This window comes from Dioscorea cayenensis, chromosome 17 (genome assembly GCF_009730915.1).
Source record: "Dioscorea cayenensis subsp. rotundata cultivar TDr96_F1 chromosome 17, TDr96_F1_v2_PseudoChromosome.rev07_lg8_w22 25.fasta, whole genome shotgun sequence".
Classification (NCBI taxonomy): domain Eukaryota; kingdom Viridiplantae; phylum Streptophyta; class Magnoliopsida; order Dioscoreales; family Dioscoreaceae; genus Dioscorea; species Dioscorea cayenensis.
Window position 1 is genome coordinate 17,134,553 of NC_052487.1, and position 15,043 is coordinate 17,149,595.

Sequence of the window (15,043 nt, forward strand, 5' to 3'; positions counted from 1 at the left end):
GCCGTTGAAATTTTTGAAAAACTAGCCGTTAACAATTTCTCTCTATTTAAAGCCAACACTCTTATGGCATTTGTAAACTTATCTCTCTTCAGCTTAAATTTTTACGTCTCAAAGTCTTTTGTTTCAATATGGATCTGGATCAATGGAGAAAGATTAATGAAGATGATGATGAATTCGTATTCACCATTTTACCAAGTTTATTTCCTGTAAGTTCAGAAACTAGGCCTTGTCATACATCAATGTTAACAGGCGATGCATATGTTCAAGAAATTCTTGAAGGTCATGAGGCACGTTGTAAGCGTGAATTTCGTATGGAGCCTCGTATATTTCAAGCACTATCTAATTGTTTAAGAGAAAGATCTCTTCTCCGAAGCTCGAAAAGGGTTACAATCGAGGAACAACTAGCAATGTTTTTGTACACTCTTGCGCACAACGCTAGTAATCGTGACGTGCAAGAACGTTTTCAACATTCCGCAGAAACGGTTAGCCGTTATTTTAAAAAAGTGCTTGAAGCTATTACTGCTCTTGCGACTACATATATAGAATTGCCACCAACAACTACATCACCAATTATCCAGAATAATAGACATTTTTGTCCATATTTCAAGGTTAGAATTCTTTATACTGTCATTTTATTTATTATTATGTTTTTTTATATATTCTCTTAACAAATATTATGGGTTTTTTTTATTTTAGGATTGTATTGGTGCTATTGATGGAACACATGTTCCAATCACTATTTCTTTGGCCTTGCAAGATCCTTACAGAAATAGAAAACAAACATTATCCCAGAATGTCATGGTCGCGTGCGATTTTAACCTACGTTTTGTATATGTTCGGGCTGGTTGGGAAGGATCTGCTTCTGATGCTAGAGTACTTCAGCATTCAATTGATCAGCATTCAAAATTTTAATGTTAGCATATCTTTAAACATCTCAAGTAGAAGCATGTCAAATGCAAATACATTGACAACAATCAAAGCAAGAACTGGCAATACTAACAAATCAAACAAGATAAGCACAAGGGAAAAAAACAGGGCAAATATATCAAAGTCCACATCTTTTAGCATTCAATAAGTTTGGAAATGATAAAACCTTAGCCAGGATTACTTTGGCAGCCTTGATTGACAATAAAGTGCTATTGTCATGCAAGCTCATAAGAAATGAGGGATTTCGGGTGAGGGTTAGGGTTAGAGTTTGGTCATGGGGTGTGGTAGAGAGACGGCAGAGAGAGATCCGGGATGGAGATGAGGACGGGACGGCCAGCACGAGCCTTGACCTCCGACGAGTAGACAGCCAAAAGGACGGCCTCGAAGCCGGCAAGGGAGGGAGTGGCGCCGTCACCGGAGATGACGCGAGACAGATACAGACCCGAGACGAGAGGGATGAAGGAGAGAGGGACGAGGCGGAGATCCAGATCGGGGGACTGAAGGGTGTCGTAGAGCCATTGGCAGAGAGGGTCGTCGCCAGCGCCGGAGGATGGGTGGGATAGGGCGAGGGAGAGAGCAGTGCGGGCAGCGGGGGAGTCGAGGAGGGCGCGGGCCGGGCGGTCGGAGTCGGCGAGGGCGGCGAGGTCGGAAGATTCAGGGCCAACGAAGAGGGAGGTGAAAAAGGGGGAGATGAGGGAGAGAAGAAGAGTGGTGATGAGATCCACCTGGTAAGCGATGAGGTCGAGGAGCCACGGGGCCGGCGGCGAGCTGTGGTTGTGATCGCTGGCGAGGTCGTTCTTCACCGGAGGGATGGTGGCGGTCGAGAGGTTGTGGCGGCGGCTTCGTCGATCCCAAATGAAAGCCCTTCACACTCGTTCACAACGGCCACACGAAAAACAAAGGAAAAAAAAAATTTGGTTCCACCACTTTGTAAAATTCCTATGGAATCATGTGATTTCATAGGAATTTTAAACTGTAAAAAGAATACCCAAACACCAATTCCTATGATTTCCTATGTAATATTAAATTTCATAGGAATGGTGGCCATTCCTATGGAATTTAATGGTAGCCAAACAGGGCCTAATTGTTGTAAAAAAACTTGATTTTTAATTATTTGTTAAACAAATGTTGTATTAAATAATTAAAATAGATTGTGAGTTTGAGTTAAATTTTCTTTTAATTGCATAATTTGTTGCTATGTTCATAATTTTGAATTGAATTAATTATTAATTATGTAGATATGATCATTTATAGGAAAGATTTCCTAACATAGATGGTATTCGGGATGGAGGATTTATGACAAATTATAACCCAAAATCCAAATTTTAAAGTCAAAATAAAATTTTAAATATCATTCCATACAACTCATTCTACACCCATATTTCGAATCTGAGTCGAGCTTTTGATTTAAAATTATTTGTTTAAAAATAAATAATGTAACAATGATCTAAATCGGCAAATGGATTGTAAGAAGTCCTCGAGGCAGGTTTTGATTCATTTTGCCTCCTTAACCTTAGTTCATTAGGCATTTGGTACATTATTTGTAAGTTTATATTATTAAAAAAGTGGAAAAAAAATTATCTAGCTTAAGAGTTTAGAATTGATAGAAATATAAAAGAATAGAACAAATAAAAAATAATAGAAAGAGAAAAATTATGTGAAGGACCTATTAATATCTATCTTACAATAATATAATAGGATGACAAATCAATCACCATAATCAAATTTAATTAAGATTTTTTAATATAGACCAAATCAATTAAGTAAGCCTTAACATAGATCTAATTAATTAAGATCTTTTACTTGAACACCAATGCAAGCTATATAGCCCCCATCTTCAACTTTAAACCTATATAAAATAACAACTAAAATAAATAACTACACTAATATATCTAAATCCGAACCAGTGCAAACACACACAAGATAGAACAAGAACAAAGTGCGCTTGGTGAGTAAAGTATGATGATGATCATCATCATAACGACAATACAACAGTCACATAAAAACCAAACATATAATACCACAAAATACGGAAAATGAAACCCAAAAAAAACAAACAAGAGGCCAAAGTGCGCTTGGTGAGGAAATCAAGTGTGGGCTCAAACACAAACAGATATGTATCATGATGATCAAGAAGATTATGATGACAAAAGGGCCCGGCCCTCATAATAATAATAAAGAGAAGATGAGTGAGTGTGTTTCAAAAGCCTAAAGATGTATAAAAGAAAAGGATTGAAAGGACCCCAACTAAACTGAGAGAGCACTACATTGCGGGATTCGCGAGGAGAAGCACAGTCAACCGTTCTCAGCATCATTGCTCCAATTTCAAGAACTTTATTATGTATGTACCTCTTTTCATGCTTACATTACATGACTCTTTATTTTTCTTGGTGATTGACAGCTCTTAGTCCCCTTCTATTCAATCATGTCAAGCTCTTCAGCTTCTTCAACTTCTTCAACTTCTATGGGACTTTTTAAAAGAAAATTCTTATTCCAAGTCCAAACTTACTCTATATTAATTAATGGATTAATCATGTTTTTTTTATCTTTCATTTTTAAACATTAAAAAGTATTTATCATTTTTTTTTAAAATTATCCTCACACTTTTATTCAATTCTCTTCTTGAAATTTAATATGAGAGGGAAATGTAAAAATATAAATTAGGGGTAATTTTAAAAAGATAACTAATTTTTTATTAAATTATGTGAAATAACCAACTTTTTTAGTATATGAGATTCAGTTATTCACTACAAATAAAAAAAACGGAGGGAGGGAGTACTAATTTTTTAATAAAATATACTTAAAAAAAATACTTGAATGATAATTAGAAAAACAAGAACATATAGATTTCCATGCAAAAGTTAAAATAAAAAAAAACACTGATTAAAAAAATAATAATTTCACCATATTTAAAGTTGACTATAAAGTGACCGTTCAATTTTCCAAAATCAATTCTTCACAATAAAACCCTAAAATATATTTGTGCACATTCTAAATTGAATATAAGTCATGTTGATTTACATTTAGTCTAGGACTTGACTTAATTTTTACAATACCATTTACAATCTCCAAAAAATATTCTCATACTTTAAACATCACTTAAGTCACACCATGAGTTTTTTTAAGTTGAGTCAAACATAATTCGAATTATAAACTCAAATATTTAATATGACATATGAACAAATCATACTCCAAAATAATAATAATAATAATAATAATAATAATAATAATAATAATAATAATAATAATGAAAAATAACATAAGATTGCAAGTGCTTGCAAAGGAGATCATGTTTCCTTTAAATCTCATTGTAATCCTTCACATTATAATCCTAATATATTATATTCAAGTGTTTGCAATCATACTAATCCCAGTTTATCATATTCATCTCCTCTTGTTCTTCCATTAAACAAGATTTGATTTGATGTTGTTTTATATGAGACACACGAGGAGGAGAGGTCTCTAATGATGAAAGGTTAAATTCATTAATTAATGAGGTTGGAGTCTTCGAAGTGGTATAGTAATCTTGATTAGCATGTCATTTGGTGCAATGATGATGATGATGTGCTTAAAAACAAAAAGCCACCTTAAACTTGCATCGTTATTAGTGTTTGTGTCTCATTGGGACCTTGAAAATATTATCATGGAAACAAAGGCCCACGCATCACCTTGTTGTATTGCTTGATCATCATCATGAGCCTCGCCGCTCCTCTGTTGGAAAGGGTGAGGCCTTCACAAGGTTAACAGCCTTTTAGGTGCCTTTCACAAGGGAAGGGCACTTCTCTCTAAAGTTTTCTACTCTTTTTTCTATTATTATCTTTTTTTTTTTTCATATTAATTCAATCAACGATTAATTGGTTAAATAAGAAATAAAAACATATTTATTTTGATCGTTGGACTGAACATATTTGTTGATTTTAATTTTTTTTCGATCAATAAATTTATGAATAATAAGTTCTGTAATGTCGAAATATAAACTCAATTAATTATGAATTATTTGAGAGAACAAATTATAAAGTTAGAACATTTTTTTTTTATGAAATATAAGTGGTGTATGAAGATTAAAATTGTAGAATAACAAGGAGGTTAAAAGAGGTTAAAGTGGTGATCGTATTCTCGACATGTTATTTTAGCTCTTTTCTTGAGTAACTATGACAACCTAGAGAGGCAACTATCCCAAAAGATAAAAATTTTAAATTGATTGGCTCAAAATAATAAGATTCTTACACTAGACAATCGGTCTATTAAGAGGTGCAACAAACATTCGACGGGCACATATAATCTGAGCCATTATACAATTGAAACAGTTGATCACCATCTTCATTACTTATATTTTTGCAGAAAGAAATTTGGAATTGTTTTGACCATAATTTTGGCCTGGCAAACTGCCATTAATCTTTTCTTGACTTGAGCCTTCTAAAGGTATAACCTCGAGACACAGGTCTAAGACTTGAGAGGTGGGGATTTGCTTGTGCAAGGCTGCAAGCTATAATTTGGAACATTAATTTGGCTTGAACAAACTAATTGCATATTTTATTCCAAACCGCTTTACTAGTCATTGCTTTTTCATATGGATGTTTGCAATACTAAAAACAAAACGACTCAAGTGGAAGATGCAATCAGCATTGCTAACACAGTCTAAAATTTCAAAGGTCCCAAGAGTGTGACACTGTTGGCACAACGCCCAACTTTGACTAGGCAAATACATCTAAGTGATCACTAACTCCTATCCTCCTCATTACGATCTACGGCCTATAGACTTTTTTGTGTGTGTGTGTGTTTTTGTCTGTTATTCATGAATCATGTTTTAGCTTTAGTCTATATATCTACCCTAGTGGATTTATTTTTAGTATCTGTTCTCCTATTTTGTTCTCTGTGTTTCATTTGTATGTACTGTTTCTCTAATTTTACTTGTACTTTATATGTTTGTTTGCTTTACTTTTAACAAAGTTCTGATTTTTTGATTTTTGGAGTACCATTGTTATCACGTATATTGTTAATGTAATTGCCAGCCTTGACCGGCCGGATGTTACTTTACAAGTTTCAAACAAATAAAGTCATTCAATTCATAAAAATCAATGATTAATTTTATTTTATTTTATTTTATTTTATTTTTTATATCCATTGTATATTTTAATTTCATACTATATATTGTATGTTGGAAAATTTATTATACCCAAATTAATGTATATTTAGAATTTATGGAACTATATATATAATATATGTTACGAGTTGTTTCGGCTGCTCGTGTCATGCCGCAAATAAAGTAATTATTTTGTTTTTTAATATGCATGATTTCAACCAACAAACAAATGCTAGCCAACATTGGTATAATTCAATGTTAAAGCATAGGTGATGTAGTGGTATACTCGAGACCGTTGATTCGCGCACGAATACTTGGTAACAAGCTTCCAACACCTGTTGATCAAAGATAGCCAGAAATTTGGGGAAAAAATAAAATCTTATTACTCAAGGAAATAAAGATTACAAAATTGATTTTCTCTTGCCCATAGGCTTACATTAAATAGGCAAAAATAACACTAAGAAAGAAGATAATTCAAAAATTTACTAAAAATAGTAAATTCTCAAATATCAGCAAGAAATAAAAGATTTATCAAAATAAAGACTATTGCTACAAACGCCTCACAAATCAGAGATTTCTATTATAAGATATAACAAAATCAATTATTACTAAAAAGGCAAAATTAGGGTTTTCGAGGCCTAAACGATATAATTTGGCCAAATTTTGATATGACTCACAAACAAAGCTAGTGACTTGTGTTCGTTGACCCGTTTCTCTTCAAGTGAGACTCTTAAAAACCAAAAATCCACCGTTTGAAAAATTACCAGAATATCCTTTGTTAGGCCATATCCTTTTTGTCCAGAAAGACACTCCTCAATATGCCCCTCATCAATAGGAGTACAATACGGGAAGCTGGAAGTTCAAATCCCTCATCCTCCTAGCGGGCAATGAAATAATATAAATAATGACATGCTCACTTTGTTAAAAAAATTTATTTAATAATAAATAAATATATATATCAAATAACTATAAAACATAACAGTATAAAATAGAATTTTTAAATCTACCATTTGATATTAGAAGCAAAAATAAATATAAAAATTTATTTGACTCAAAAAAATGGGGCTCGGTACTAAGAGCTTTATAGAACGGTAACCTCTCTTAATATATTTTTTTTTACATTCATAAAAAAAGTTTAAATTCAAAATTATTTACTTAAAGTGATCCAAACTTTTGTCACTTCGACCAATTCTATTAGTAAATTTAAAGTTTTTAACTCAAATTTATTTCAATTAATTAATATAAACGAATTTAAAATATACACTCTCTCCATGAAAATAAATGTTTAATTTATATTTAAAAAAACCTATATAATTTATTTCATTCTATGTGCACTTGTGGAAAAACATCAATTTGAAAAGTTATTTTTAAAAAAATTTTTTTAAACGAAATGCGACAAACAAATGCACAATCAGTGATGCACTAGAGTAATACAGACCACCCAGACACTCTCATCCAACTGATGCAGGGATCAGGTTACGAGCATATACCCACAATTAAAAACTCTTAATATCATTATGTCCATGGTTTTTAGAACTGGAACAATAAACATCCCACAACATATACTTTTAATAGTGAACCTAGTGCAGTTTAGCAAAAGTTAAAAATTCTTTTCAAATCACTTGCTAAAATTATTTGTTCAATTTATCTGATTAAAAATGCCCTAGATTCAAAAATTTTGTAATAATTGCATATATAAGTAGAAAAGACATCAAAATTTGCTGTACATAAAAGCAACAAAACAGCAACCTGAAAATAATCAACTATAGGATTAAAATAACACACACGAGACACAACAGGGCATGCTATAAACTCTCCACTAAAACCTCAAAAACCATGTCTTTCATGCAAACACTAGTGTCTCTTTCTTCCTAGCACCACCGGCACCACTAGTACTCCTACTCTACTTTGTGATAATGGATCCATGCTCCTGCCACAAATTCCTGAAATGCCCTTCACTCCCTCTAGACAACATTGAAGAGGAGGATACCAGTACCGAAGAGAACATCATCATCAACAACAACAAACTAGAAGAAGAACAAGAAGAAGAAGAAGAAACATCATCAGTAGTAGTAGCACCACCACCAGAGACTCCAACAGAGACAATGGAGTTCCTTGCAAGATCTTGGAGCATCTCAGCCTTGGAACTCTCCAAAGCTCTCACTGCTGTCTCTCGCCACCCTCCTCCCTTACTCAACAACAACAACAACAACAACAACAACAACAACTCACAAGTCACAGCACAAGAGACTCAAAAGATGACCAAGTTTCACCCTTTACTCCCATCTGACTTACTTGCCATTAACCCTCCCATTTCTCCAAGAGATCATGGAGACCTTAAGGTATCACTACTACTCTTCCTTCTGTTCTGTTAAGGTAAATATGCAATTATAAAACTTTTGAGGGGTTTATAACCAATTTCCCTTAGAACAAAACTAGTGATTGTTGAAATGTTTTGTTATTATTACAAAAAGGTGCAACTTTTAAGAGGAGTAGTACCAAGAGGAGGAGGAGGAGGAGGAGGGAAAACAATGGGAGATTGGCTGAAAGATAACAAGGAGAGAAGGAGAGAAGAAGCGCGCACAAGAAACGCGCAAGTGTATGCGGCGACATCTGTGGCCGGTGTTGCGGCGGCAGTTGCGGCGGTGGCGGCTCAATCGAATGGAGTATCGAAAACGAGTGCGGCGTTAGCTTCGGCGGCGGCGCTGGTGGCTTCGCATTGCGTGGAGATGGCCCACGTCGTTGGTGCTACGCGTGATCAGATCTTAGGTGTTGTGCATTCGGCGGTTACTGCGCACACTAGTGGGGATATCATGGCTCTCACCGCCGGCGCCGCAACAGGTCTGTCTTCATTCTATTATTATTATTATTATTATTATTATTATTATTATTATTATTATGGGTTGATAATATAGATTTTGTGGTATATATATATATATATTTTATAATTTTTTTTCAAGAAAACTAGATAAACCATAAAATATATGAAATAGCTCATAATTTTTTTTTCTTTCATATATTAATATACTTCTAAATATATAATAAGATTATTATGTGTTTGTACATAACTTCAAGTTAAATTAGTTATTAAAAATATTTTAAGTTTTTTTTTTATGCCTAACAAAAAATATTGAAGATTATAAAAATTTCAAAGGGGAAGAATTTTTTTTCTTTCTAATAAAATAGATAAAATTTTTAATGTAATAGCTATTTGACTTCTATGCAAAAAGCTGAGAGTTCTTAATGCATGATTGAGATTTAATGAAAACATAGAAAGTGTGTTTGTGTTTAGGGTGTCTTGCATTCATTGTAAGAATAAAAAAATAAAAAAACACAATTTACAATATTCTGTGTAAACTGTTATAGGCTTGTGTGTGTAAACAAACATACATCCTTCTCTGAATTTTTCTTCTAAAAAAGTTTTTAAAATGTAATAATTATGTCAAATTTATAAAGGAAAAAGATAAGAGTAAATTGAAGATTTTTGAAATTATACATATGTACAAAAAAATATTAAAATTAATTATGTACTAATATTGTTATTAAAGAAGTTTGTATATTTAAAAATAAACTAATTAATCATTGATAACACTAATAATCATCGATATTTTATTTCATTTGGAATTTAATAAATGAGATATAGGAAAGAGCTAGCTAATTTTCATCACTAATCCAACATTTGTTATGTTAATGATGTCCATTTAAAAATGCAGCTTTGCGAGGAGCAGCGACACTAAGAGCAAGATTTCACAAGGAAATTAATTGTTCAACATTAACAGGAGATACTAAAGATGCAGATGCTAGTTCATCAGTTTTGGCATTTATTTCTCATGGTGGAGACCTGCTTAAACGCACCAGAAAAGGTGTAGTCATACAAAACTCACAAAAATAATTTATAAAATGGTTGCTAAATATTTTTTTTGGCACTAAGATTCAATATTATCTGAAATTTGTAAGTGTATCTGTGCAAAAGAAACTTTTTACTGTACAAAAGAAAAAACTATAACTACTTGAGGATTTAACCTTTTACTTTGATGGTAGGTGTACTTCACTGGAAACAAGTCTCTGTCTATGTGAACTCAAGTTGGCAGGTATGTCACAATCACCATAATCCATAATTAGCAAAGTTTCTGAAACAGCTTATTACTTTCTAATATGAACATTGGATCAATCTAACAAGCTGCAGGTAGTTGTCAAAATGAAGAGTACACACATGGCTGGAACTTTTGTGAAAAAGAAAAAAAGTAAGACAGATTTACCTGGTTTGACCAAATAGAAATGATGCATCAGTAGGTTGAGTGGTGCTGTTCTTTTTCAGGTGTTGTTATTGATGTGTGCTCTGATGTTTCTGCATGGCCTGGTAGAGAGTCAGGAGAAGAAAACAATAAGAAAGCTTACTTTGCAATCAAAACACCAGAAAGATTGATTGAATTTGAATGCAAAAGTAAAGCTGAGAAACAGATGTGGGTTGAAGGCATACAGCAAATGCTCAATTCCCCTGCCAACATGAGCATTTTTCTGTAATTACAAAAGCAGGACATCAAGTGAATGGTTCAAATGCAAGGAGGTTGCAAAGTAGAATGGTATTATGTTTCTATTTGAACCAAAAAGAATGTCTAAATTTGTATTAATATTGCATCTGCACCAATCTATGTAATTACAATTTACACTATCTACAAATGATATTGGCCGGATGGTAGTATTCCAATTGATTGGACTTTCTCTATATGTTTGAAGCAATTGCTGCTCACTCAAGTTCTGTGGTAAAATCGATATTGTCGACAAATACCTGCACAAGATCCAATTCTCACATTGAATGCAAGGTATGAGAGCTTAAATAATAACAAAAGAAACAACACACTGAGTAAATAACAGAAGGAATTTAAATTGATACACAAAGTTCATGCATATTCAGAAAATACGGTATTAAGTAACATCTAGATTCATTAACCCCAATTAGGCATTAAAATCTTTAGCCCTAAATGCGTCATGATATTTAATGAAAATTTGAGTTAAAAACTAAATAGCTAGTAGGTCTACAGAATTACCAAAAAAAGAACGCATGCAAAACTCAAAAACCAATCCCGAGCTGCTCTCTTTAGTTTCACTAGGATATTTCAGTTCCCATTTATTAGGTTCCTTGACATTTGTATTAGATAATAATACACTAATGGAGATTCAACAAGAAATTCATTTCAAAAGAACTTTATTCAGGAAAGAAGGCTTCAATTGAAGGCAAATTGCAGCTTGACAATTCTTATCTAGATTTGCCGGAGCTCAAGGAACAAAAAAGTTATTCAATTTAGGAAAGATGATGGTCATTCTATTTTCCACTTGGTCCCACTTCACATAACACGGTATAATGCATGATATAAATCAGGCAAGTGATATTTCAGTTCCTTGTGCACAAATACACTAATTTTAACAAGTTTCGCAAAATAAAAGATGGAAGCAAGGTCTATAAAGAACTGAGCAAAGAGTAGAAGTTGGCCCATACTGTTTTCCAACCATCAGGATCCAAGCAGGCAGTGATCTTTGTGTTGATGCCAGGTAAAGGTCCAGGTTCACGAATTATCTTTCCCCCACATATTTTTATTGCTTCTGCTGTTCTATAAACATCATCTGTACCTATTGCAATCTGTCATGATAGAATGCGTCAATCTCCTTAGTATAGTAGTGAACAAAAGAATTACACCAGTTGATTTCTACATGATCCAACTCTGTTAAATCTTTTAAACCTGGGCCTAAAGCTTACCTGTGCATATCCATTTCCTTTGTCATACTCATGAACCCCATAGTTATACATCAACTCCAAAACTGTACTTTTATCTTCAGGTCCATATCCCATCATTGCTACTGTACACTGAAAATCATTCCCGTTATTAATTAACTGGATAGAATAATAAAAATAAAGACAAAGGGACGCAAATGACATATAACTGAATTGAAAGCACACTGAAGAATTAAATTTTTGCATATATTCAGCTGCAAAATAGCATAATTACATTTACACCCTTTAAAAAATTAATTTTATTTGGCTCTTGCTAAATCCATACTACTTGCACAATGCCCTGACAACATGTAATAGAATCTGAACTCAATGGGTATACTTGCAAATATATGCATTTATTGAAAATCGATATAGCATTTACAAAACGGTATCATCACAATGAAATTTCAGCGACTTTTACAGCAGTCATTTTACACAGCTAACTGACTTTGGGGAGACAAAATTGCACCTGAGTTGCTTTACAGAGTATGCATACTCACAAGACTCAAGCACACGAAAAAGGAGATGAAGGCTTCATCGATAATCAAAAGGACTTAACCAGAGATCAATTTAAGAACTAAAGAACTAATTGTAGAATCCAAACTTGCAAAACATGAACAGCAAGGTTGAGCGGATGGATGCATAATAAGCCGTCAAGAACTGTTCGCTCAGGAAGAGGGGGAGAACAAATTCAGAGAAGAATGAACCTGTACCAACACTACAATTTGTTCTTTCATAGAGCCACATTTGAATCAGCACGTGGAATCAGTATATAATTGAATTTATTTTAAATGAAGAAGATTTTGCTCATTTCACTCAGGATATGTTTATAAAGAAAATGGGTGCAAAACAGCAGAAATATCAAGTCAATCTACTGGAACTAGATTGCTTGTTGGAAGGTTGTATTAGTAATGATAGTCTGAATAGCAGCAGTGCTACTAGTCTCAAGGAACCTACCCAACAACATAATTCCGCATTGCCTTCTTTGAATCATTTGGTGATTAATCTCCCAACAGCAGTCCCTTATTAAATGTGGTTCATTTGAGATCTAGATTCCTGTATCAAATAATACCTGATGTCATAAACCTCATACCAAACTACTATAGTTTCAGTATGTTCTTTATCATATTACATATTAATAAGGTGTTATTTTCAGATCACAGGCAAATCTCTTGATACTGCTGTTCTCATGTGAGAAAAATGACTTTGGATCCTCTCCATGAGACAAAAGACCACTTTCTATCCTCTGCAGTATAATAATGCACATTTTTATAGTTGAAAATTAGAGACTGGCAATCAAGAGAGACTCAAGAAAATATTTGGCAACTGTGCGTGATGGCAAATGGAGATTTTGTAAAGTTTTGAACTTTTTAACAGCGTATATCAGTTAGTAGAAGATTTGCAGTGTGGGAAGGTTATATCAGGTCAAACTTGTTAGAATTCATCTGAAATAGGTCTGCAGGAAAGAAAAATAATTGAAATGAGACATTATTGTATGCAAGGTTAAAAGAGCTCATGATGACACACACTGCAACATGCATCTCGAATTTGCAAGTAAATCAAAATTATAAATGCAGGTCACCATAGATCGACTCATGGTAGGTAGTGTTTGGCAGGACCTTTTGAATTCATATACCTTTCAAACCTACTGCATGGCCCAAATCCTGTGTTTGCCAGAGGTATATGAGGGTTTCACACCTTTTGAACTCCTGTTTTAAGGGATACAGTGCAAGCTTTGACTCTGCAAACCAATTAGCACACACCTGAAATCCAGATCTCTAAATTCCCAAACCAAACACTCACTCCTAATGGAAACTATGGACACAAAGATCCACATGTTACCAGGCCAAGATTACAGGCATAGCAGGACAACTCGCATTTCTAGCAAATACAGAAAAATATAAAATTAAAAAGAAGATCCATGAAAATTGTAAATCAATTCTTTAGGAAGTAAACAAGCCCTTCACTGATAGCTTAACCATGGTTATGGAGATCTTATAGTTGATTGTTTAGGAAAGCTATGAAAGATGGACTGCAGACTGAAAAATACTGAAACTTGGGTCTCAAGGCCAGCCAATCTGATATCGGGCGGGAACAAGTTAGACATTAGCTCACAAACAGAACAGAAACTAATACCATAAAAAATACTGAGAATTAGGTGCTAACCTTTGTTCTTGGATTGTCTTGTTTGGCGCAGAAGCACCATGCCAAAAGCCTGAGTTTGAACATAAGAACAGATTCAGGACTTCAGAAAACAGAGAATTTCCATGTAAGAACAGCAAAACCAAAATAAACATCATAAGAAAACCATATCAAATTATTAAGACTTACTTTTCATAGAAATTTATGGAACAACCAAGATCGCCCACCCGAAGCATTACTTGACACAAGGGCTCTGGTGTGAGGCCCCTTCCACAAGCTTGAACTTGTAACCATCAGAATCTTCAATAAAAGTAATCACAGTATTGGCGTCATCGACAGGACCAGGTTCCTTAATAACCTTTCCCTAGCTTTTATGAGATCCACAGCTTTGGACACCTATTTGAAATTTAACTGCCTTTATGAGAAAAAAAATATTTGTGTTTCCTCATTTGATTTTTTTCTCCACAGCTTGGTCACAAATGGCTTTTTTATGAGAAAAATGTCTGTTTCCTCATAATAGGCATGATTCATATTAAATAAATCTGAGAAAAAGGGGAAAAGTAATAGTTTTACCTTAAAAACAAATAATCAAATAGCTAACGACAAAACTGTCAGAATCTTCGTGCCATATATATATATATGAGCAGAATCTAAAAGAACCAATTATACGTGAAACATCAAATTTGAACCCACTATGACATTTTGAAAACAAACAAAAGAGGAAAAACAATCCAACAAGTATGCTTATGAACAAGAAACAGAATCTTACATCTTCAACTGCTATGCCAAAATGACCAAAGCCTGTTCCAATATCATACTTATCCACTCCATAATCTGTCAAAATTGACATGTAAAAGTATTTATTAGACACATATAGGTTCGAAATGTTCCTTTCCTATAAGAAACATGAAATGAATGGATCTGTGAAAAATTATCAATATTTAAGCATAGCAGCTTCAAAGCATGGGATAATAGCATGGCAAACAGAGGTTGAATTACTGAGAGACATTAAGGTAGATTGTAAGTCAGCCTACCAACAAAGTGAGAATCTTCTGCCCAAATCCAAGGAAAGCATTAGTGTATCTTTCCCCAGGAATGTCACGTCTCCTCAGCAGCTTCGA

The 15,043-nt window shown here is 33.7% G+C and overlaps 2 protein-coding genes and 1 pseudogene across 3 annotated transcripts; 1 reads left to right on the forward strand and 2 right to left on the reverse strand.

Moving 5' to 3' along the window:
* Positions 1-1,134: 1,134 nt before the first annotated feature.
* Positions 1,135-2,456, reverse strand: LOC120281179. The gene is made up of 2 exons (XM_039288074.1): positions 2,440-2,456; positions 1,135-1,791 (listed from the first exon to the last, which is right to left on the reverse strand). Exons 1-2 carry the CDS (start codon positions 2,454-2,456, stop codon positions 1,200-1,202), a joined length of 609 nt encoding a protein of 202 aa, XP_039144008.1. The 3' UTR covers positions 1,135-1,199.
* A 5,390-nt stretch (positions 2,457-7,846) lies between these two features.
* LOC120280049 (VAN3-binding protein-like) lies at positions 7,847-10,718 on the forward strand. 2 transcript variants are annotated; one of them, XM_039286750.1, is made up of 6 exons: positions 7,847-8,352; positions 8,485-8,851; positions 9,724-9,873; positions 10,052-10,101; positions 10,191-10,254; positions 10,329-10,718. In XM_039286750.1, exons 1-6 carry the CDS (start codon positions 7,927-7,929, stop codon positions 10,532-10,534), a joined length of 1,263 nt encoding a protein of 420 aa, XP_039142684.1. In that variant the 5' UTR covers positions 7,847-7,926; the 3' UTR covers positions 10,535-10,718. The 2 variants fall into 2 exon arrangements, with proteins under 2 accessions (XP_039142684.1, XP_039142685.1); XM_039286751.1 differs by having other exon boundaries at positions 10,197-10,254.
* Positions 10,589-15,043, reverse strand: part of LOC120281180 — a 10,431-nt pseudogene continuing 5,976 nt past the window's right edge.